The sequence below is a fragment of the Aphelocoma coerulescens genome, chromosome 2 (assembly GCF_041296385.1).
Source record: "Aphelocoma coerulescens isolate FSJ_1873_10779 chromosome 2, UR_Acoe_1.0, whole genome shotgun sequence".
Lineage (NCBI taxonomy): Eukaryota > Metazoa > Chordata > Aves > Passeriformes > Corvidae > Aphelocoma > Aphelocoma coerulescens.
The window spans coordinates 147,550,554-147,576,152 of NC_091015.1; the positions used below are offsets into that span (position 1 = coordinate 147,550,554).

At 42.8% G+C, this 25,599-nt stretch overlaps 2 protein-coding genes across 2 annotated transcripts in view; both read left to right on the forward strand.

Annotated features, from left to right (window-relative positions):
* Positions 1-6,119: 6,119 nt before the first annotated feature.
* Positions 6,120-9,904, forward strand: LOC138105278 (transcriptional regulatory protein AlgP-like). The gene is made up of 3 exons (XM_069005039.1): positions 6,120-6,155; positions 6,641-6,790; positions 9,305-9,904. Exons 1-3 carry the CDS (start codon positions 6,120-6,122, stop codon positions 9,902-9,904), a joined length of 786 nt encoding a protein of 261 aa, XP_068861140.1.
* Positions 9,905-10,506: 602 nt separating this feature from the next.
* Positions 10,507-25,599, forward strand: part of FZD6 (frizzled class receptor 6) — a 29,121-nt gene continuing 14,028 nt past the window's right edge. The window contains exon 1 of the mRNA XM_069005282.1: positions 10,507-11,128. Coding sequence (XP_068861383.1) covers positions 10,949-11,128 — 180 coding nt within the window. The 5' untranslated portion in view covers positions 10,507-10,948. The remainder of the gene's footprint in view (positions 11,129-25,599) is intronic.

Sequence of the window (25,599 nt, forward strand, 5' to 3'; positions counted from 1 at the left end):
AGCTAAATTATTCACTTTACTCCCAGGAGTGTAGAAACCTTGTATCTGCTAGTGGCTGAGGAAAAGACAAAATGCAATTGGCAGAGATGCAGAAATATGTATATCTTTCCAGAAAAGGCACAGAGAGGAGAATGGAATGAGGGAAACATACAAATTAGGAAATTATGGAACTATCAATCCATTGGATTAAATCCTATGCTAGTTATATCTGTGTAAATCTATGAATACATTAAAATTTTTGACGCCATAACAGAACTTGTTGACTTCTATTAAAATTGTTAGTATCTGTTTTTAGAATAAATTACTCCACAACACTTGCTTAAACAGTTTCACCTGAGTTTTTCAAAGGAAGTTGAATTAATTTGGTACAAAATATAATGAGGCATGTGTTAGTATAACAGGAGAAGACAAAAAAAATGCTGCCTTTGTTATTTAATTTCAGTCCCTTTGTTCAAGGGCAAATAACTGCTTGAGTAGTGAAGAGTGAAGTTTCTAAGTACTTACGCTAGCTGTTGTGATATCTGATGCACAGAGACAGTAAAATTGGATTTACAAAGGATTTATGAATCCAAGGGCCAGACTAACAACTCGTAGTAACATTATTCCAGTTGCATTTCCATCAAAAATTGAATTGGGGGAGCTAAACTGGTTTTTTGCTTGTCTATCCATTTTGCTCTACTGACATTTTGAAAAGGTCCCAGGAGGTGTATTACAATACCTTTGGTATGGAATTTCTTTCTCACCTCTGTAAACAGGGTTGCCATCTCTGGATGTCCGTGCTCCTCTTTACAAGGATTGGTAGGCCTATTCCCTTAAATGTTGTCAGTGTCCTTAGGTCTGGAGTGGCTACCAGCCATGATCAACCTCTCCATCTAGCTGCTCAGCAGACCCATGGCCTCTACTACTATGGTGAGATTGTTTTGCCTATCTTCACTTTTCACCACAAAAGTATTGGTTCTGCAGAATGATACCACTGTGAAATTAGACCAGACATAGAATGTAGTTCCAAACTTACTCCTAAATGCAACCATGAAAAGTAATGTTCTAGGAGAATGTGTACTTTCAGCATATCATGATCCAAATTGAACCTTTTGGATGGTTCTGAAACTGCTTGAAAGTTTGAGTAAAGGATCATCAGTGCATGAGGTGACAGCTGGTGGCACAGGGTGATTCGCTGTGGTCTTTTATGCCCATAAGGCCCAGCACAGGTAGAAATGCAACTTACTGCAGCGCAAGACTAAAATTAAAGCCCTGAGCCAGACTTTTAAAGCAAATACAACAATGAACAGTTAAGCATGTCTACATCATTGTCCTCTGCTACTGGGAGGCTCTGAATTGTGTTCTGTTGCAGGACAAGGGCATCACATCATGCACAAGAGTGTCTCCATGGAAGGAAACGTAGACATCGCTATCATTCAAGGGCAGTTTGGGTCCTCTGAGGTAAAAGAAAACTATGATGATTAGGCTGCTCTTGGCAAGGAAGGCCTGAGAAGTTTCCCATGAACCCTAAGTGTCTCTTTGTCTCAGAAGGTCTCTAGGATCCAGAAGCTGATGGCATGAGTGCCTTTCCCTTTCTTTTTGTAATAGGGATACTTGGCTTTCTGGATACTTCTCTGCCATATTCCCTGTTTGGAAAACAAGACCACAGGCCTTTATGACCCAGTGCAGGAACTCATGCCTTCTGATCAACAGATCAATATGATTACACAGAAGCTTCTTATTGTTTAAAATACCCCTGTGTTCACACATCTCACAACTTTGACATAATACTGTACTTACATACTTTGCTTACTTACACAGTCTACCTACTTATACATACCTTATACAGTTCACTTACTTATACATAATACACTACTTATATATCACACTTGCTTATCTTATACTACTTATACATGTTACTCTACCTATACATTTTACAACTTATCCATAATACAGTACATATACATTTTGCAACTGCTGTGCATGAGATCCCACATTACTTGATGGGTCTCTCTATTTTGTCCATGAGCTCTGCACGCAATTTCTGAATATATGATTGGTTTCAATCCAGTGCAGCACAGTCCTTTTTTTAGATATACCTTGCTGTCTTGGTATTTAGTTTTTCAGCTTCTTCTTTCCCAATTTAGCACAGTTTACCTTTCAGTCTTTGATGAATTCCTGAGGGCTCTAACAGGTGGAGCTCCTGATCCAGGCAAGCACCAAGATGATGACAGCAACAAAACCCATCCAGTGATCAGCAGCCAAGTTAGCCCAGGAAATCCAAACAACAAGACAGCAAAAGACATAGAACAAATATAAACCTATCCCCTCTCTCCCCTTGAGCCTTCAGAATCGAGCTTAAAAACCCTCTTGGCACTGATGTGCTGCATCTGAAGGTGGAAATGCCAGGTGAAGCCAGTGAGGGTAATTCCAGCCTGGTCCCACTCTGAGGGCTCTGGTAAAAATAACTAAAAATGGTTTGGCTGGGGCACACTATCAAGGTTCAAATACTTTACAACAACCCAATGCTCTGAGAAAGGTGAATTAGGATTCCTATGTCACAGAGAGGCATAAATCCCACCTAGTATCTCAGGCTTCCCCTTTCTTGTTGCTTATTTGACACATTTTTGTTTTGCTTTGCCATTTTGGATGCTTTGTTAGATCCTTAGCAATTGTCCATAGCTGAGCTTTATAATTTCCATCCCCATCCAGCAAGTAAACTCTCACCCAGCCTCCTCTACACTCCACTTAGAGAAGCAAAGAGCCCCCTGGCCTTCCTCCTCTGCTTCTCATCCCTGTGCCTTGGAGAATCCTGCCCCTCTGTCCCTCCCCCATTGGCTCCTGGCCTTCCTTCTCTATCTGAAGCTTTAATTTTTGGCTTTTGACCTCCTCTTTCACCTTCAAGTTGAATACACTCAATTATGTGTCAGAAAGGCCAAGGAGGGAAATGAAGGCAGAAACATGAAATCAGTGCACTTTGTGCAAAAATAATGTAAAAATACATAAGAGAGTAGTGGTTAGCCCCTTGTCTGCCTCCTTGTGTCTCAAATTCTGTTGTCATAGTTGATGATATCTGTGAATTACTGAAACTGGCATGCCAGGTGGGAAGACAAATCTGAATGTTAACTAGATGTAGCCAAAAAAATGCATTTTTATGGTTAAACTCAATCCCTTGCTAATGAAGTATTTTTTCTGCTTATGACCTACTGAGATTACTATTGACACATGCTAAAACCTTTCTTATCTCATTCATTACTGGCTTTGTCTATTTTAATTTTTTTGTCTGACATATTCCATGTTCCATTTGCCCCATCCCTGCAGGTGTTCAAAGCCAGGTTGGATGGGGGTCTAAGCAACCTGGTCTTGTTGAAGATGTCCCTGCCACAAGGCAGGGGAGTTGAAACTAGGTGATCTTTAAGATACACTTACAAACCAAACCATTCTATAATTCTATGATTTTATTTTTCTTCCATAATTTGTATTTGAGATGCTGTCACACTCACACTCTTGTCTCTGTAATCTGACTATAAATCCCTGGATGGAAAGGCTTTATTTCCAGACATTGACTGGTTATACAATGGTTGATCTTAAACATCAAGGATGAAACAACATGGAAGGAGACTAAGAAAATGAGGTTTATATAATTTGGATGCCTTAACAGTGGTCAGCGCTATCTCCTAGGACATGGTATAACTGGTTCCAGAACCCTGTTTTGCAAATCCTAATTTAAAACAGTAATGCTGACACAAGTCCTGGAGTGTAGCAGGTTTTATTAACCTGAGAAATGAGTTTTTATGTGGTTATACTTACTGTAAGATCTAAAGCATGACTCATTTTTGTATTCTGCATTGATCTCAGGCAAAACTGTATGTCTCAGCTGAAAATATCCTTCGTACTCTGCATGATGCTTCCATTTATAATAGCTCAGGAGCACCTGCAAACAGGCTTAGGAAAACATTATTTCTGAGCATTAAAACCATTATTAAAATAAGTTTTCATTATCATAAACAGTGACCAAAAGCTGACAGGAAATGACTTGCTGTTCTACTTGTAAAGATAATGGATACAGTAATCATGACACTTTCTAATTAATTTTTTACACATTAACAATAACTTTACAGGATTTAAAAGAAATGCTAGTAAAGAAATTGTGAAGCAACGATAGTGAAAAATTTGTGCTTCTTATCTGAATTTTTTCCTTTACATTTTAGAAAATAGTGAATCTGCCACTCCAGCAATCCCATTGGGAGGAGGTGTTGAGAGGATGTACTTACAGGCAGATCTGGGTTTTTTCATACAAGGTACTATGTTAGGTAGCTCATCAGAACCTGGGAAATCCCTGCAGCACAGGATTGTTATGATGAGGAGAAATGATTCATTAAGTGGTTATGGGATGGATATAATTACCAATGTTCTGAAACACCTCTGTGGATGCTCATTAGTTTGCCTTTAACCGGTTGACATGAATCACCTTCTAGTAGTTGCCTATAAACTTCCAAAACTATTGTTTTCTTGTATATTTAGCATCCTCATGTTTCAATAAGTATCTTGACCTACCAACTTAACAGCATTTGAAATGTGTGTGAAGTCACTCCTGTTTTGATAATTGCACATTGTATTGCAAGGGACAGTTCAACTCAGGAAATGGGTCGATGTTTTGGAGGGAGCAAAACCCAAAGCTACAATATACCCCATTAAGCCAGGACTTGCTGCTTTGCTGTTGGAATCACCTATTCCTTGCCTGTCCACTCTAACAGAGTGCTTGGTTTGTATCAGTGTTTTCCATTGGAAATGACTCATGACCTGAAACAGATTTCTTTTCCCCCAGCTTTGTGACATTGTCTAAAGTACCACCCCAGCCACAGAAACAATGAGATAAGAGGGGCTCTGTCAGGAAAAGCCCTCACTGTTTCTGCTACTGTTACTGTCACCCAAGGAGACAGGCTGCAGATTTATCAGGAGTGAAGGCAGCTGCTAAAAGTCCACAAGGAATGAAGTGTCCTTGGCCTTAAACTGTTAGGACAGTTTACCCTTTATGAGAGTATTTCCTGTTTAGTTTGCATCGTGCTTAATATCCGAGGCTAGGTGAGGTAACCTGTTTGGAAAGAAATACTATTAGCATAATCACTGTTTTATTAAAGCAATGCTGTGGGGGCACAGTGTTGTCATCTACAGACAAATGAAAGATGAGATCTTTCTTACATCAAAGAAATTAACATCTTCTTGTGTGTGGGTGCCACAACCCACACAGCTGTAATATTTTGAAGGACTAAAGTCTAAATAACATACCTTGTTCATGGAGGAACATGACACGGGTTCCAAGTACCCAGTAACGCAGTAAATACACAGCAATGCATCAACATTCTGGCTTTCTCGATACGATTCCATCTCCAGTCTTCATCACTGTAGTGAGTCGAGGTGGGTGAGTTACAGTTTAAAGCTTTACAGAAGAAAATGTGTTATAAACAAGGTATAAGCTGGCACAGCTCCATGGGACTGCAGAAGTATTCAGGAGGCACTAACTCATCAAAGACTGGATTTTCTAAATAACTGGGAAATTACTGTAACACATCTTTGTGATCTTCCTCACGAGTTTATGTGTTCAATTACATGGTAGAGTCTTGACTTTGGAAAAACATTCTGTTCATAAACTCATACTGTAAACTAAAAAGTATAAATTATGCCAATAACAATGTTTTGTCTAGTTTTTTTCATTTCCAAAATGCATTTGAGAAAAAGACAAGAACTACATTTTTCAATTCTAAGTCTCAAAACAGGATTTATTGGTGCCATCTACTGGCTATTTAGTCCTTTTAAATTCCCACAAATTATGAATAATGTGTTTTAAATGCAGAATAATAAGAACACTGTGAGCCTTATAACTGAATCCGCCAACATCAAGCTATGTAATTGGCAAATCTGTAACATTTAAATTACATCAAGTCAAACTCTGGTACAATGTTCCAACAGGGCAAGTCAATTATGAAGCTTCTAGATGTGCCAAGAGGAGAAAGCTCAAGCCAGCATACAAGTACTCATGTGCAGACTCCAAGCACTAACACCACACATCCTTCTTCTGTGCTAGAGGAAGGCTTTTTCCTGACAATTGCCAACCATTTGAGATCCCTCCTCCATAAAGCATGCGCATGTGGGGCACTAACGTGTTCATGCAGCAGGTAAACATGGTCACCTTGCTGTTTGCCTTTGCTGGAGAGATGTCTCCACAAAAAATTTAATGGAGAAAATGGCACTTTAGCTCATAGCCCAGGCAAGTTGTGAATGTTTCTGCTGAGGGTGGATTTAAGCAAGCTGGATGGAGCATGGGCATGGAAGGGATGGAACACAGCCTGTTCCACCACATCCATTGCGTCTTGGAGTGATTTTATGATAATACTGTATTTCCCTATCCTCTGCTTTATGTCCAGGAATGGGTTCCATGCTTTAAACTGGGTCCAGGAGAGGGGGAAGAGAAGCCAGGCAAATTCTTCAGCACGGTTTGTGTTCAAGGACTCGCACACACTCCCCCGCGTTCTCACCGCTGCAGAGCCGAGGGAGCACCTCCCTGCTTTTAGCCAGCCTGTTAGCTGAGGCAAGAAATTTTCCCATATCGGCATCCCGAAATCCTCTGGTAACTTCTTCCTCTTCTTCTGGAACTGTTCAGCCTAGCTGTGATGCGAGAACCAGATCATCGGACCCCGTGGACAGGCAGGGAGGCTGCAGGGACATCACATCCCAGCCTCGGACCTCGGGAGGGGCCGAGCCAGCTACAGCAAAGAACTCTGAATCCAACAGCTTTCTCCGCATCGAGGAGGTTAATTCTCTAACACTATTCGTTTGTTTCCTGTGCCTTGCCAGTACTTTGCTTGTTAAATAAATAGTTTTTTTCACTTTCGTCCAAGAAATTCCTTTGGGAATTGGTGGGGAGGGAGTGCTGAAACCTGTCTTCAGGGGAGGAGATGTTCCTTCCAGAGCATTTTCCCCTAAACTTGTCTCAAACTGAGAGACATTGCAAAAATGGTGGGAGCAAGCAGAGCTTGGAAGGGACCTGCTGTGTGCCACTGCTGAATCCCCTTCTGCTAAATATGTTGAAAGACAACTGAGGATGACCTAGAACTTAAATAAGGCTTTAAATCACTTATACTCTTTGTAGTAAAAATTGCTAAACTAATTGTCGGAGGCAGTGCCAGGGAAAGATCAGCAAATCAATATTAACTGGAATGTTAACAATATCTCCAGCACCAGATGAGAAAAGTATTTACAATTCTGAGTAGCTGCATCCCTAATCAGCAATGTATCGGAGCACATGCTTAAAATACCTAATCATACTTGAAGGTGCTTTGCTAGATACCAGTGAGAGTGCTCACATTCCCCACTCTGGTTAGTCAAGACCTTAATAGAGCCAGAAACAAATATATTTAGATCACGGCTCTGAGAACCAGCCTCTGGAATAACTTGCTTAGCAACTAGGTTCTGAGCAAAGAAAGTATATCAACAGTGTGATTGAAGGAAAGGTTCATGCTTCCTGTTCTCTGCCTTTTCCTGTCATCTAACAAAAACATGAGAGTCTTTAGGGATGGAAAAGAATGTTACTTAGCCATATCTGTTTTTCAGAGATTAATGTACAAAAATGGATTCTGATGGAACAAACTAAGCCATCACCTTATATAAAGCCATATTTGTACATTATGGTAATATTAGATCTTACAGCTAAGGCTGCAAAACTATTCCCAATACCCTATTTTCAGATGCTTGCTACTTTGACAAATTTCTGTGGTTTGGTTGAAATTTCCCCACCTTGGATCTTTGGCTTTTCAGCAAAATTTCACATTAAATTAAAATCATTAAAATAATGCAAGACATGCTGGTTTTCCCATATCAAAATTGTAAGAGAAGCTTGTCTGAGAATCTGTCAACCCTATATACTGGGAAGCAGAGACTTTTCCCTTGGTATAGATGGTCCTAGTTAGCTGTCCTGCCATTTCCATGAAATGCCTATAGACTTAGTCAATGGATCTAGAATGGAAACAGAATTCATTAGAAATCTAGTGGAGTGTGAATCTACACTGAACACGTTTTGTCCCTGCAAGGTTTCAGTGTGTCTGATGGTGTTCCCAGAGCTGAGAACAGCTCTGCAATTTCATCAAGGATCGAGCAAGAACTTCCCAAGAAAAACTCTGGCAGAAGTGGAGTGGGGAAACTGTCCCTTGCGTGCTCCTGGGGCTCTCACTGTCAGACCCCTCGAGTATGCGGCCTCTCAGAGCTCATGAAAAGAAAAATGTAGTATTTCTAGGATGGGAAGAGCTACTGAGAGAGACTAGGACAGAAGCCAGCTGGAAGATGAGAAGTGGAGCAATGACAAAGGATAATATACATGGGTGTTATCATATAGTAAAGTACATTAGCTTCCACAACCTGTAAATAACATTTAATTTAAGATCATTTGCTTGTTTGTACAGCAAATTTAATTCCAGCTATCAAGTTACTCCATGTGCTCAAGTGGCAGAACTATGTGGATATGCAGCAGGTTCTCCTTATGATTCATAGAGGTGCTAAAATGGTTTGGTGTAAGAGAATCTGGAGAAGTTTTGTGTTTCTTTAGGGTGACCCAGGCAATGACACACAAAATATCTGTATAAATAGAGAGCTTCTAGATGCTTACTGTCTTCTGAATAACCATGTGCAGGTTCACACTCTCCCCAATCCATAGACGGATTCTCTAGATAAATGTGCCAGACTGCACAGACTATCTAGGGGCTCATTAGAAGAGAGGCAGTGCTGCCTGTACATCATCAAACCATTCCTAAATCTAGTTTGCATGTCTCAGCATCTGGTGTTTCCTGTTCCAGTCCTGGAGCGTGGAGCAACTTGCATGGCTGAACAGCAGCCTGATGAGACCTTGGGTGGCTCCATGCTGAGAAATTTGGTCACCTCTGCTTAGTAACCTTCAGCATTTCTATAGTTAGGTCTCATTAGCTCAGGCCTGTGTTTGTGAACATGGCCAGTACTTGTCTGGTATGTGTGGTCTCAGCCAGCAGCAGGTGTAGGAGCGGTGGGAGGACAGTTCTGCTCGACCCGAGTCTCTGGAAGACAGTGGTAGTCTGAGCACCAAAGTCACCACAATGCTCCTTCTTCGCTTGAGCAGTCATTTCCCTTTTTTCTCACCACAATGTCCCTTTCCCCAGCAAATACTTCAGATTACTTCCCTTTCCTTCATTAAATTCAACTGCTAAACATCAACTTCTAATATCAATCTCTTCCTTCGCTGTAGCCTCATCTACTGTGTTGTCTGCACCCGTTGTCTCCTGAGGATTTGGGCCTTTTGCAGGACGGTGTGGCAGCCACGGTGGCAGCCAGGGTGTCAGTGAAAGTGTCAGCGAAGGTGGCAGCCAGGGTGGCAGTGAAAGTGGCAGCGAAGGTGGCAGCGAAGGTGGCAGCCAGGGTGGCAGTGAAAGTGGCAGCGAAGGTGGCAGCGAAGGTGGCAGCCAGGGTGGCAGCCAGGGTGGCAGTGAAAGTGGCAGCCAAGGTGGCAGCGAAGGTGGCAGCCAGGGTGGCAGCCAGGGTGGCAGTGAAAGTGGCAGCCAAGGTGGCAGCGAAGGTGGCAGCCAGGGTGGCAGCCAGGGTGGCAGTGAAAGTGGCAGCCAAGGTGGCAGCGAAGGTGGCAGCCAGGGTGGCAGCCAGGGTGGCAGTGAAAGTGGCAGCGAAGGTGGCAGCCAGGGTGGCAGTGAAAGTGGCAGCGAAGGTGGCAGCTAAGGTGGCAGCCAGGGTGGCAGTGAAAGTGGCAGCCAAGGTACCGGCGAAGGTGTCAGCGCGGGGCCGGGCGCCCTCTGTGGCGGAGCCCTCCCGCCCGGCAGAGGCCGAGGTGCGTTTGGAAACAGTCCTCGAGACCGCTTCCAACAGCGGGACAGGTTCATGTTCCGACACTTGAATGTCTGTAAACTGCCTTCAGAATTTATACAGTGCATTACAGAGAAGTTTATGAAAACTCCAGTGCCGAGTCAGTTTGAAGGGATTTTCACGCCGTTTGAGTCTGGGCTACAGCCCCGGAGCCCTTCTCGGCCGGGGCCCATGGACAGCCCGGGGCCGCGGCGACACAGGCCGGGTCCCGGGTCCCGGGTTCCGGCTCCCCGCGGCCCCGGCGGCCCCGGCCGGGGCCCCGCCCGCCGGCACCGGCCCCCACCGGGGCGGGAAGGTGCGGCCGCCCCGCCCCGCCCGCCAGACGCCACATCCTGCAGGTGCCGCGGGGCGGCCATCGCGGAGGGGCCGCGGCCGGTGAGCGCAGCGGGCAGCGAGACGGGGGCCCCGTCCAGTCTCGTCCCGGGGAGCAGCGACTCCAACTCGGAGCGTTGCTGCGGGTGGCCGCCGGGAGGCGGGTCCCGGTGAGGGGGTGGCGGGGGCGCGGCCTGGGCGTGGCGGGGATGCGGCGCCGGGGCCGCGCCCGGCGAGCCCCGGGTTCTGGGCGGACTGCACCGCCGGGCCCGCGGGCGCCGCTTCCCAGGGCGGGGCTGGGAACGGGGTGCTGGGAGCGGCGGTGGCTCCGGGGCCCGGGCGGGAGCGGGGGGCGAACGCGCCGCTCCCGGAGCGCGGCTGCGCCGAGCCGCGGCCCCGACAGGGTGTGCGGGGCCGGGGAGAGGCCGCGGGGAACCCGGCCCGGCCGGAGCTGCCCTCTCGCCTGCAGACCGGCGGGGAGGCCGAACTTGGCCTTCGGACGGGTGGTCACGGTCGGGTTGTTTCTGATGTTCACTTCTCTGTCCCGTCTTCGCACGTACAGGCTCGAAGAAGAAGGGATTTAGTAAAGTCGCGCTCAGCTAAAATAGGGCAGTACCTAAAGCAGCTGTGACGAGTCTGATTGTGTGCCTTACTGCCTTGTGCTGGAGCCAGCAGAGGAAGATGCGTGTTTTTATCCTTGTGCAACGCCGGTCTGTCTAACTACTGAACAGAGCGATGTGCTGAAGCTGGAGATCCTGACAAAATGGGAGCACTCGTGTTCTCTGCGACCTGCAGTTTACTTCTAGCTCTGGTGCAAGGACACAGCTTATTTACATGTGAGCCAATTACTATTTCCAGATGTTCAGGAATGCCTTACAATATGACTTTTTTCCCAAACATCATGGGACACTATGATCAGGACACAGCTGCTCGCAAAATGGACGTAAGTTCTTCCCCCCGCCCCCCCCCCCAATGATAGTATGTATCAAATTTGTCATTAAGAAATTATTTGGGATATCTGTTGCACTGAATGACAATGCTGATAATGTTTAGTGAGTAGATGTTTCTTGAAACAGTGTTCTAGAGCTTCTTGGTTGTATAAACACTATGTAAGGGAGCTAACGATTTCCTCCCTCCACCCTGCCTTGGATCCTGTATTAGAGTGGAAGAGGAATGGGTGTAGCACAGCAATGTGGCTATTCAGAGCATTTTGGCAGAGCTGATCACATATAGCTCAGGCACCTTACTGTTATACAGAGCAATTGTTGAAATTCTCAGGGGAAATAGTTTGTGCTATCCTGGCCTGCCTGAACTCAGTGCAAAAGTCATATTTAGAAGATGCTTTTTGCTCCTCTCTCAGCTTACATCTACTAAGGAGAAGCACCTGCAGTTATTCTTAGCCCTGTTCTCCATTGTGGATTTTGCATTCTGTTGTCTTCTGACTGGATGCTGAAACTTCTGACTGAAAGATCAACTTTGCTCTTTTAAACTGAAAATAAGCACTTTTCTTACCTGAACTGACTGTAAGTGTGGCTCCCCTGAGAATATGCCGTGTTGTGGAAAGGCTTTGCCCATAGCAATACCTGTAAAGGGTGAGAGCCTCTCTGGGTGAGAGGCTTGTAAAACAAGTTTTAAACCTGTTTTAATAATGGCTTTTCAGTGGTAAGAGGAGGGGGAAAATCTTAACACAGGTCTTGAAAAGCTCAGTGTCTTGTGCTATGCAGAGAGTGAAACAGAAGTGAGGTGAATATTAAGTTTCTGTTAAAAAAATTATATGTGGTGTTGGAGGTACTGCTACTAAAATCTTATTTGCATACTCTTTACTGAGCTTGGAGGAGGAGCTTGGTTCAGTTGCCAAAACATGTTTTTAGTGTTGCTTGGGATAATCACGATTCCCTGTTTGGCCACCAGTTGCCAGCCTGGAATGGCACAGGCTTTGGTCTCACATTGTTTTTGTCAGCCTGGTGTCGATGTATGGGAAATTCTGCTATCAAATATTAAGCCATCTGTAAGCAAGCAACTGAATTCAGCTGCAGATCTCTGACAAATTAAGGGCTTTTAAGTTGGAAGGTAGGCTGTAGGCTTCAGTTGTGAACTGTACAGTTCTTCTCTAGTTGTCATTTGTCAGGAATGCTTCCTGCAGTGTCTGCCACTTTATCTCCGCAGGTATGCTGCTGCTTCTTACTTGGTGTGTCTTAACTGCAGCCATTGAGCCAGCGCTTGTCAGTATTTGTGCCTTCCAGTCATGCTGCTGTTGGGGCACAGAGACCACAGAGCCAGTTTTATTGGGTTGCTATGTCTGACTTTTCTCAAATGTCAGTAACTTGTGCCTAGTGCATGTGTGGAGGGAGTTCCTTCTGGAAAGGATTCATGGCTTACCTTATATATAGCTACTTACCTTCTTGTATAGCTACTTCATTAGAAATTGTGTGGTAGTGAGAAGTTCCGTTGTTTTCTCTCTTTTTCTGTCCTGTCACTCTTATAACCTGACTACTACAGTGGTTGATCACTATTCAGCTAACTGGCTGGGTGGCTGTGGGGAACAACAGTGTCTATTAGGATTTGATTTCCCTACCCTCTTTGATTGGCTTCCTAGTCTCCTGTCATTCCCACTGCCTGGCCTCTAATTTGGTATTCCTTACTACTATGGTGCTGTGCAGACATTTCTGAACTGCCTCCTATGCGGTTGTCTGCCTGCCTTTATTTGTGGTCCAGCAGTGATGGTGGATTGCTTGGTCGAAGTGAATTTTTAGGGCAGCTGCTTTACAGGTGAAAAGGAGTTTGCTCCTGTTCTGTATGAAGCTAGTGTTGAATCCGCTGCTAGCGCTTAGATTTGGAATTAATATGGTAAAAACTTATGGTGGTTCATTGCTGAGCCTTCCTTCTGCGAGAGACCAGTGTGTACCAATGTCACACATTTTAATGTCATTCTGCATGTCATTCAGTAACGGCGCCAGTTTGTCCATAGTTGGTTGTAACAGAGAACCTTCTCAGGATTGTTAAAGGGTTCTGCTTTTCAGGGAACTTGGTGTTGCATCAGGGGAGGAGGAGTCACTGACTTCTGGAATAGTGTTTTCATTTCATTTTGCAGCCATAAAGAGGCAGCGGGTTGGGAGGTGGAGGAAACTTCTGTTGTCTTAAGAGCTTGAATTTTTCTGTATTTTTCAGTCCAAACTTCATTCATACCAAAGAAAGAATTTTAATAGCATGTTTGCACTCCATAGAAGTGCTTTCTTTTGATCCTCAGTAGGAGTGCTTAAAGGCTTTCTTTTTTAATTCTGTCTCGCTCTTCCCCCTCCCCTCCCCCTGCCTGTTCTCAAGATTGGGCATGAGATTTACATCTTTGCATGTGAGGTCTCCCTGGGTTTTGAGGTTGAGGCCTGCAGTATTTTGCTCCCTGTATCATAGTTGACTTTGAGTAAGATGCTTAATCATGCAATCCTAAGGCACAAGGTAGAGACATCTTGAAGAAATCAAAAATATTTTGTGCAGAGAGAGCCTTAATGTTAGTCCAGTTTTATATTTCTGTCCCCTCTAAAAACTTTTGGAGAGTGTTTACTCTCCAAAAGGACCAAGATTTGTCAAGAGGATAAGTCTCACCTCAAGGTGAAGCTCACTCTCCAAAACAGTGGTAACTCACAATGTCCCATGCTGAAGGATCTACAGGTGTGTTCTGCTGCAAGGGAGTGTTGTGTAGCCAGAAGAGCTGTGCTTTCCATCTGCTGGTGCACAAAGTCTTTTGTACAGTTCCTCTGCTTTCTGAGAATGTGTTAAATTGGTATTTCTGGATGGTGTCTTCATAGTAATCCTCCAGGAGAGGATGATGTGGAGCTACTGTCTCAGATAATGGTTGTCTTCCAGGAAAGCAGCTGATACATGGTCTTACAATTCTGCCTCGTGTATCAGCTGTTTATAATGATGTGCTATAAACCAGAACACTGGAGCAGGAAAATTACTAACTCAGTCCTAGGGCCTCTGTTATGGATGTTCTGGCTGGTGAGGATAGTCCCTCTGGGATCTTGTTTTCTGCAGTAAAAAATACATAATTTCCAGTTGCTCCCTCCATCCACATATTTATTTATTTAGTTTAATTCTGAGCTTTCAACTTGGCAGACTGAGTTTTGACTTCTTGAGTTTTACTTTATATTTCGATTAGTTTTGTTTACACAACAAATGGTGATTTTAGGGAAGTAAAACCGCATGGTTTTGTGGTGTGAAGTTTTGTGCATGTTTGCTAAACAGCTGCATGACTGTGGAATCTGATTATTTGCAGATGCCTACCATCTCTGTATATCAAAGCAGTTTAGCAGTAACACTGCTCTTGTTACTACTAGTTTAGGTTGGGAGATGGAAGATCCAGGGTTTGTCTGATGAAGAAAATCAGTGGACATAGCAGAAGATCTGGTTCATTACAGTTGTACTTAAGTAGGTGTAACTCCCCCTCGTGGTCATCCACAAAAACAAGTCACTTCTAATTCCAGAGTAATTCCTACTTTTAACTACCCTGGAATAGGTTGTTAACTGAAAGCATTATTCCAGCAAGGCAGAGAGTTACTGTGCTGTAACTTACATTCATATCTCTTAATCTGTTCTGCTGCAGTTCTGGAATGTGTCCACAGGAAACAAGCCCTTAAGAGTTCCTGATGTGGGCAAGATCCACAGGTCTGTAGAAGTACAAAGGGAAAAGGCTTGCCAGTGAGTTTTTAGAGCAGACTATAGAAGAAAACACTGGAAAATGTTGCACAGAGAACAAAAAAGTACCTCAGAGAGACTGAAAAAATGATTCAGTAGTGATTTTTCCATTCACTTCTGAGTTCATGGCCATGTGCCAGAGTATGTGTGTGCGTGTCTGTGGAGAATTAAGTGCAGCTGGCTGCAGCAGACAGAAATTGTGAGAAAACTGGGGTCACTTTAGACAAAGTCATTTACAGGGGGTTAAAAAGTACCTGTAAAAGTTTTAACACTGAAGTTGCATGGGTTAAAATTTGTAATGTAATGGCATAATTTGCTTCCACTAAATACAAATTTACAGTTAATTCAATATAAAAATACTTAAAAAAACCTGTAAACCTGGTGTCTGCAAGCTTCAATTGGTGCGTGCGTGCACACAGGAAGGAGAAGGCTGTCTACCATTGTAGATTGGGAGTTTTGGGAAGATAAGTGCTGTTTTGTGAAAAGGTTATTACTAGGACATCCTGCAAAGTAGCACAGGTGTAAGTTTACTTAATCTCTGGAGACAGCCGTCTTTGCTTCTCGCTTGTACTCCACATGAGCAGTGCTTGGTGTAATATATGAACCACTAGTACTTATAACTTGAAGCATAAATCTCAGCATCTCTTAGGAAAATAGCCAATATTCTCAATCTGCTTGGAGTTACATTTTGTCCCTGGTGCTGCCGTAGACCCTAAAGTGGAGAATGTGTGCAGAGGTGTGGACATTGGCCCAATGGAACAAGCACAAAGGACTCTTTAATTCATATTTTGTTTGTAACATTTTTGTTGTCTCTTTACCATGGTACTAAGGAGCAGGGAAGGCTTTTGTAAAAAGTGGTAAATGTAGAACATCATGTGTTACTGTGTACAAACTAAGGTAACTTTACTAGCTTCTCAGCATGTAGTGTTGGTCACAAAAGACTGTGGTGATGAAACAGTTGAATTGATGCTTGTTAAATAGAAGTTGGCAGATGCCAAAGTATTTTTTTTGGATACTTCATATGGCTCTAAGGAAATACAAGGCAGTATAACTGACTTCTCTGCTGGTTATGTCTCTAGAAATAGTTGGACGTGAGTAATTCAATTTTGAGCATCACCATGGAACTTGCAGAAAAGCATTGACTAAGGGGTCAAAAACATGAGTTATCTGTTTAATTTTGTAAAATACCATAAAAATTTGGGGTGTGTGTTCATTTTTCTGCTCTCTTGCTCTCAGGTATTCCAAAGAAATGTACATCATCTTTAGTTCTTAGATTGGTGCTTATAGCAACATTCATAAACCATTTTTGCTGATTCCTATGGGTACAGTAAACTACAGCCACTAAAAGAGTGTTTGTTACCTGTAGTACTGAGGTCCGTCAAGTGTGATTGGCTTGTGCAGATTGACTGAAAGCAGATAGGTGAATGTGTGTAATCCTGTTACCCTGGATTTAAGCATATCAGTCATCCACAAAATCTGCTGTATGACAGCTAGTGTGGGGTCAGTATCTCTGACCGAGGAAGCTGTGACCGGTCCGGAGAGATGGTCCCGAGAGAGATTGTCTTCCCGGGGCCCGGTGTCTTCCCTCAGCTGCTGGCTGGAGGGCCCGTGCAGAGGCTGTCAGCTCTTTAGTGATTGTCAGCTCATGATTTCAGCTCAGCTCTGCAGGGCAGCCTCCAAGCCAGGCCAGGGAGAGAGAGACGAGAGGCCCGTGTAGCTGTTCTGCACGAGGCAGCTTTATTAGTTGGTGAAGGGGAGGCCAGGGACAAACATCTCTCTGCCCTCACAGGGGCAGGGGGTGCCTTTATAGGGATACAGGGGGTGGGTATCAGAGGGTAAGGGCCAATGGGCTATAAAGGATCTGCATAGGGTCTCCCAGAGGATTCTGGGTTTGTCTTCTCCCCTTAACTGCAAAGTAGCTGCCTTTCCAGGGGAGTTCTGCTGGGAGGTTAAGCACTCTCCTTATCTCAGCAGACCTCCCTCCAGGCTGGGGGCTGGGTATACCCCACACTGCTGCTGCTTTCTCTGGACAGCAATACTTGTCCACTTGATAACATGAATTGCACTGCCTTGCTCTTTGTTCTGCAAGGATGCTATTTAGAATGCATGGGAGTCCAAAGTAATGCATGCCTGACAAAGGGATGGTAGCTGGGGTTCTTGGAGATGGTGTTGACAGTGTGATTCCAAGAGCCTCCTCTTTATCCATGTTCAGAGGCTATGTCTACACTAGCAAATACTTTGGTGTTACAAGAGTGGATCACAACGTGAAGTCGTCAGCACACTTCTTACCTGTCTGCTGCCTGAGATGGAGGAGTTTTACTCTGGGCTATATTTTGGCTAGTCTCACTGTGCATGAGGCCTGAAGCTGACCTAAGGAAGGCGGTCTTGCAGATCTTTCTCAACAGCAGACTTCTGAGAAATACTGTGATATCTTGTTGTTTGTCTCCTGCAGATGTCTGTCCATTCTGCAGTGCCCTGGTTAATGTTCAAGTGTAGCTGCAAGCTTAGTCTCGCTGTGCAGCCTTGCCTCTGATTCCCTCTTCTCCACACTCAAATCTGAAATGTGGTTATTAGCTAAACTAAGGCAGTGATGGACTTAGTCCTGTGGCTGTAGCCTACTCCAAGAGGACACCTGTGGATGAATGGAACAGCTTCCCTGAAACTATTTATATAGAGAAGGAAAACAGGAACAGAGCTACTGAGTTTGGAACTACTTTGCGTTCATTGATGGGAGGAAGTTAGGGCTTGGGAGCTGAGCTGTCTGCTGAGAACACACCGTTCTTGGAGTTGGGGAAAGCCAGCAGTGGGTACAAAGCTTTGAGACACAGGTGCAATTCCATATTGTCTTAGTGTTTTCGTGGAAGTGACTGTTGCTCAGTGGAACTTTGTGAACTTTACCTGGTCATTAGCAAAACCTAGCATTAGATTAGGTAGGACAGGTCTGCTGAGGGTGATGTGGTGACCACAATTTTTTAGGACAGGTCTGCTGAGGGTGATGTGATGACCACGATTTTGAAGGTCATCTTCACATATCTTTCTCTGAATAGTAAGGAAGTGGACAAAATTGTATACTGTTGTGTGCTGGTGGCCCTCTGCTGTCCTTGAGTTGTCAAACTGTGTGGGATCAAAACTGAGTAACAACTCACACCCAGTGCATTGGCCCACGGCAGGTCTGGCAACAGCGACTGGATTGTCTTGAAGGCTTTGGTGAACTAAGGTACATTGGTGGACATTTTTGCAAGGCTCATGATGTTTATGTTATCTACAAATCTAGCCTAAGAATGTCAGAGGATCCTGATGTCTTTCTGAAGAGAGCTTTGTGGTGTTTAGGTGTGAGATGCTCTTTGTCCACAGTGCTGCGTGGGTCAGGAGGCTGGATGGAGCATCGGGCCTTTGTTGCCTGCTGGTGAAGGTGGGATGCAGGTTTAGTTTTCCATTTGCAGGATGGATGTTCAGGGTGACAACCTGGCTACCAAATATTACCTATGCCTTCATTGATAAAGACCACAAAAAGCAAATGGTTCAGAAAAGAACCACATGGGATGAGGAATGTGGTCAAATGTCCATGGTTTCTCTTCTAGTTTGACAGTGCAATGATTAAATCTGACGATTTCTAAAACTACTATTGTGTCATCTCTTTAGTTCTCTATTGCATTCCAGAGTAGGGGGTGGGAGTATCTGCACCACAAAACTTGCTGCCTTTTTTTCTCTCTCAGTGTTGACTGTTGATTCACTAACCTTTAGGGGCAAACATGGTTCCTTTGTCACCTGGTTGCCTTTTTGGGTCTTTTTTGTGTATTTGTGTGCATCTGTGATTGTTGTAACACATTGGTAATTTGCCTGCCGGAGGAAAAGCTGCATATGTCTCCCCTCTTCTTCTGAACTATGTAGTGTAGATGAGTGGAGACTTAATTGATTTCTGCTTAGCTATTGGAAGAAGGAGAAGTGTGCAGGGGTTGTGTAAGAGCTGTGTAAGTAGGTACTGTAGATGGGGGGAGAGAGGCCTGGATGATCAGTCTTTGTAGGACAGTAAGGATGACCTCTTACCAAAGATACCTCTCCTCTAGACAAGAGCTTCCTGGGAGAAAAAAAAAAAAAATATCCATCTTTCCTGTACTTAAACTTCAGGTAGATCAAGTTATTTCAGAGAATAAACATATCCTTCCAAGTTTGGCTCATGCTGTATTCCCCAGAGGGCCTGCATAACCAGATTTCTTTAGTCTCAGTAGCTACTGCCACAAAACACTTAGTGGCTGAACTTTCCACACAATTGTCCTGCATACAAAAATTAAAAGCAGTTTTTTGGAGAGGGACTGTACCCATCCAGCCTCGTGGTGACCTGTTTGCTAGGACGTCGTGTCCCAGCTACATATTGTTTCACATGAGCTAACGCTCTTGCAATGAAGGTACAAGGTGCACCATTCTAAGAATCCAGTTGGGTGGGGGATCTCTCTGGGGATTATACCCAGAGCTACAAACAGAACGTTAAATGCTGAAGGTTAGCATGGCCCACAAATCATAACGTGACAGAGAGGAAGAAAGGTGGCTTTGAGTTTTTAGAACAGGAGAAATAGGGGGGATAATGAGGGGAAAGTCACCAAAACGAGCACTGTGGGCTAACAATAAGGAAATAGTGTCTAATGCAGGCATTCAAAACTGGGGCATGTCTCAAAGTATGACCAGCTGGAAATAGTGAAAGCAGAAGGCAGAGGTAATGATTGCAGATGCTCAGGTAGGTGACTGCAGCTTCATGGGCTTCAGCTTGGTCAGATGACTTGTGCATGCCTGCCTGACATCTCCTACATCATACCAAAGTTGGGTTTTTTTGAGACTACTGAAGTTTTTATTTAAGACTGCTTAAAAATGCATGAAGTAGGCAAGAAAGAAATGGTGCAGGGTTGCTGCTCTGGTAACTTGGGCGGTGCTGTTGTGCTGAAGTGTGTCTCCACACTCACAGAGAGAGGGGGAAGCACGAATCTGGATGACTTTTGGAACCAGGGCAGTAATGACTTCTCGAATTTCCTTGAAATGGGGGGCTTTTTAAAGGATAACACGGTCTATCAACATTATTACAGGTAATCCTTTACGTTGAATTCTGCACAAAAAGTTTAGCAATAAATCCAGTTACTCCTGTAATACATGGCAAATACATGGAGAATTTAAAATTTGAAATTCTTATGCTACCACAGTCCAGATGTAATGAAGCTCTGTGTAGACTTCTGATGTTTGAGAGCCTGCAATATACTTTCCTTCAGTTAACTTGTATTTGTCTGTCCTTTAAGCTCTGTATAGTTTACACAAAACCTAAACCAGATACAATTTATAATTGAAAATCTTTGTATAACTAGATCAGTTCTGTAACGCTTGGGAAAAAGCTCTCATGTTTGTTAAGGACTGAAAATTGCAGAGGCTGGAATATCTGTAATTTAGGTCAAGCTGTAATTTAGGGTAAAACAAAAAATGCAGTGAACTTTGGTAATAAGCTGTTTTGAAAAGTATTGGAAATACTTGTACTTTCATTTGCTTCAGATAGTGAGATGTAATATTCCTGTTTTTATTGTTTATAACCTTTGACATAGTTAAAAATATAGGGACATATGTATTTTTATTTTGCATGTGAAAATACTTAAAGGGAAAATATGGAATTAAGTTGTTTTACTACAGAAAGAAATTCTTATGCTAGATTCCTGCATGGGCCATTCACTTGAGTTGGACTTAATCCTAGTGAATCCCTTCCAACTCAGAATATTTTGTGGCTCTGTATAGTTAATGCAAAACAATTCAGAGTGTATAAAAGTAAAAAATCAGAATAGCCTGCTTTATCTTTCTGTGTCTGTGCCCATTTATACTGTCAATAGCAATGTTAGTGCCCAGGTGTGGTGCTGGAGTAGTTTTTTGGAGTTCGTTTTATTTTTTTTTTTAAGTGCATGAGTGCCTTGCTGACCTGTTGACCTTTGAAAACATTCCCCCATGTGCCTTATCCTTACCCTGGCCAGATTTTTGATTAATATTCCCATAACCTTTGAATAGCTAATATGAAAGTTCAGGCCATTATATGTGTACATATAAATACACACACACACACACATATATATATATATGGACACATATATATGTGTATATATATATGTTTGTGTGTATGTATATTGCATGTGTTGGGGTGAATGACAGTGAAGAATTTGCAGATAGATTCGTTCTTGTTGCAGATATATTGACCATTTAGCTTAGCTGCTGAGTGCTTTGGCTCCCTGAGCAGTTGCACAGCCCGGGATCTGAACTCTTGCCTGGATAGTTCAGCTGATGGGTGATGAAGCTCAGTCCCGCCGAGCCTGCCCCGACGGGCACCCGGCTGCCTGCCGGCGCCAGTCCCTGGGGACTTTACAGTGCAGGGGTTTTTAGGATCAGCTGCCATCCTTTGCCCTCTGAACTCCGATGTTCAGGCGCTGACCGATAGGCAGCGCCTGGCCCCGACGGCTGTGGGAAGAGCACTGCTGGGAACAGTCCAGCTTATCAGCCACTGCACGCTGGGCTGTCCCCACGCTTTGTTTGCAGCCCTTTGACAGTCTAAGTGCATGTGCTGCCTTTGCTGTTCGGTTGAAGGACAAAAATAAGCTTTTATCTTTGCAAACATCTTTCACAGCAGAACAGCATCATTTGTCCCGCTGGCTTGTTTACTCCCCTTTTCTTTCTCTACACCACTGCCACCCTCTACCAGCTCTTTGAACTCCAGATTTTCCCGGAGTAGGAAACTTCAACTATTGTCTTTTCAACTTGGCAACCTACTTTGTACTCTGACAAAATAGTTTATTCTTATCTATGTAAATGTTAAATTGATTGCATTTTTAAATGTTTGAAAAGCTTTTAGATTAAACACAACTTCATATACTTTTAGTCTATTGTGGAAGCTGCAGAAAGTAATGCTGCTTTTTTAAAAGCAGCTTATTAAAACAGAAATCAAATTCATGTGTGTTTGATGATTTTCTTTTACCTCTGTTAAATCAGGATGCACAAAAAATGCATATTAAGCTTACAAGTATTCATATTTCTAATATATATATCTTACATACATTTATAGCTAAAATATTTTGTTCCTATTGATGACTTTCAGTCCTGAAAAACTTTTGTTGTTTTACCCATGTAATTTTAACTGACTTGAGAAAATACAGATTACAACTGATATTTCCTGCTGGCAGCAGTAGCTGATTATTACCCACAACTCAGGTAGGGACATGGAGTATATGGGCCCTCGAATGAGTTCATACCATGTTCCTTGGTAGTTTAAAGGATGGTTGGCATTGCACTAACATTTTTGAGCATTCCCATGTTCCCGTTTTGCAGTTCTGCTCTTAAGTAGCAGCTTTTAGCAGGCACGTAGCAACAAGACACTGACACTTAAACTGCCTAGGCCTCCTGCAAAATCCTTACATGCCAGATTAAGTGTATTTAACTTGCCTTTGATCTGAATTCATCAATGTAACTTCCAGTGGGAAGAACCCAGTCTTTTCTCAACCTTTCTTTGAATCTATTGAACTTGAAAATTTCATCCTTAATTTAGTTTCATGTGTTGGGACATTTATATATCATGATTTAGTTAATTGTGCATGAATTAGAAGTCAGAGATTCTTGGCAGCTGTTTCGCTATGGCCATCGGCAAATTGCCACCCTTGCCAGCCCATTGAGGAATTGCATGAAGGCATTAATCTCTCTGGGTGTGATGCTAATCTTGTTTGCATCCAGGCCAGAATAACTCTATTGTAACAGTAGTGTAGGATTAAATCAACCATGCCACGCTGTTTTTAATTGAAACAGATTGTCATTGTAAAAGTGGCTAAAGATGCTGTGAAGATTGTTAGCAAACCTCTATGAGTGTGAAGAGTAATTACTGTCTCTTCTTCTGAGATCATTTATGTGCACTGTGATTGACAGTGGCTGTATTTCCTGGCTATCACATCTGAAAACTTATATATTTATAAATATATTTGGTTTAGGGTTTGAGACTGTACTTAATTCTATAGTGACTGGATAGTAGGTGTGTTTGTATGGTACTTTAAATTATTAATAATTAATTTTTAATTATTAATCATTAAGGTGCCCTGTGAGAAGCAAGGGACTTGGTGATCCTTCTGTGTCCCTTCCAACTTGAGATATTCCATGACTAATTATTAATTATTTAGGTAGATGTTATTTCCTGTAAAGCAGGTAACATAGTTACATGAATTGTAATGTGTATCTTTGATATAGGTAGGAATCTGAGGTGCACAGTGTAGTATAATTGTAGAAATACAGATTTAAGCTGCCTTTGCTTCAGTGACTGAAATACAGTTATGTAAGCAACAAAGTTGAAATGTTGTTGCTTTAAGTCACAAGATCTGTATCAAAGGGGTGACATGGCTTAACACTGAGACAGTTGGTGTCTGTCATTGTTTAACTTAGTTAACCTCAGTATTAACTAGATTAATGAAGCTAAATGTTTTAACATGGTAGGTAGAACTCAGTGGTTAGGAGAACAGGTTGTTACTGTCTTAGATATCTGACTCCAGTGGCTGAACAAAAGCTCGAATCCTCTGTGTAGCTCAGCAATTCAAGGTATTTCCTGTCTCTTACAATAAAGGTTTGCCATAGATGATTGTAACAAAGACCTTGATAATTCAATCCACAGTTTTCTATATTATCTAGGTATCTCTGTGACATTAACCAGCAGGGTACAGGAGAGTATTTTCACTTACTTGTTTTGGCGTATGCTGGTAGTTATCATACATCAGAACCCCAGAGACTGATCATCTCTGGTAATGCTTTTCTCTAGGATCAGACTGAGATGAGGTACAACAGAGTGTTTGGAATGTCTGTATGGAATAAGGAACTTGATTCTTTTGTGTCTTGGAGTTGTAAGCCTGCTAAGCACAAAACAGAGAAGCATACTGAGCACAGGATCCACATATACTTCTAGATTGCAATTTACTTGTTGGCAAAGCACATTTAAGAATTTAGACATTTATTTCTGTGTTTTGCACCATTTGTTTTCTCTTGTCTCAGTTGTGTTACTGTTTGTAGAACCACACCATAACTGGATTTCTGAGGTAGCTTGGCTTTGCCACTGGAGAAAGTATAACATAGACACACCTCACAAGGAATCTAGGACTTAGTAAGGTGTTCATGTTTTGTTAGTGAAAAGTTTTCATCCCACTACAGTCCTCAGTTCTTCACTGATACTGCTTGAGGCAGTGCCCCTCTTGCTGTTACAAACTGCATCATCTTTGACTTTACAGTTGCTATTAGTTTGTTGGTTTGGTTTTTTTATTTGTGGTGCTTTTTTTAAAGATTGTTACTGTATTCCAGCTTGCCTTATATTTACTGAGTTTTGCTTCCTGTTGTCAAGAAGATGAGAATTTATATTTCAGGATTTATATTGGCTGTGTGAGGCTCCATTTCTGTTTTTCAAGAGTCTGGTTCCATTCTAACATTTTTAACATTCTTGTCACTCAATGTGCAGATTTTCATCTCTTCTTCATATGACAGGACAGTGGTTGCTAATGCTTGAAATGCCAAGTGCCTTAGTTTCCTGGAAGAGTGAATTTTGTGAGTTTGTGCCACGTGCAGACCCTGAACTTCCTGAAGGGAGGAGGATTATGGTATAAGATTCTGAGTTTAATCCCAGACTTGGATGCTTAGGACACCAGCATGTGCATGCATGCAACTTACCCAGCTAACCACTTGGGTAAAATGTGGTTTGTGGTTGGGACATCCATGGTTCACATGAAGTGCCCTTGAAGCCACTGGATCTTAACTGTCAGTGAGCTTGTGATCTTGGCTTTACTTTTTGCTTCCAGACTGTGCAGCTGGAGGAGCAAATACTTTGGTTTTGGTAAGATTTTGCTTTTATGGTCCATCAGGAAATGCAGACATACTATTTTCTATGAGGAAACTTTTCCATTTTGGCTAGCTGGAAATGAAGCCCACATTTAAAAATACCTCATTGTTAGCAGAGTTCCAGGCACAATTCACTAACACTTCTGCTGTTCTTAAATGGTAAAAGTAGGCAGTTGCTGAAATAAATCTGTGTTTTACAAATCCCATTTGTGTGTGCTTGAGGCAAAGTTTTACATTGTATAGAGTTTTTTTGGTTGAGAAAACTCATTGGCTGTAAAATCTATTAGAGTTTTTTGAGGGACTGCATACTTTTGTTGAAAGGGATAATTCAGATGGTATGTTATATACACTTCAGTTTTCAAAAACATGGTCATAGCCTATGTTTTTTTAAGACTCTGCTGGTAACCCATTGGAGACTTTGTTTTCCAATGCCTGCCTAAAGAAGAAGAAGAAAAGTAGAAATAAATAAATAAATGTTTTTTCCCAATAAGAGATATTAAAACCTGAGCTGATAGTTTCATGCTATACCAAATAATTTACTAGAGTGGTTGCCCTTAGTTACTTGTACTGAAACCTCTGATACCCAACTAATTCATAAATGCACCTAGAAGAGGGGTGCATACTAAATTTGCTGAGAAAACAAAATGGGTTGAAAGAATTGCAGAAAGATCTTGTGCCAGAAGCAACTAGACAATAAAATGGTAGCTGGGATTTAGGGTAGAGAAATGCAGAGTAATAAGTGTGGGGGAAAATAACTCCCAGAGTAATAAATATGGGGGGAAAATAACACCCACTATCCATACAAGTAGGTGGGCACAATATTTTATCAGTTACTGTCACTCAGAAAGTCTGTTG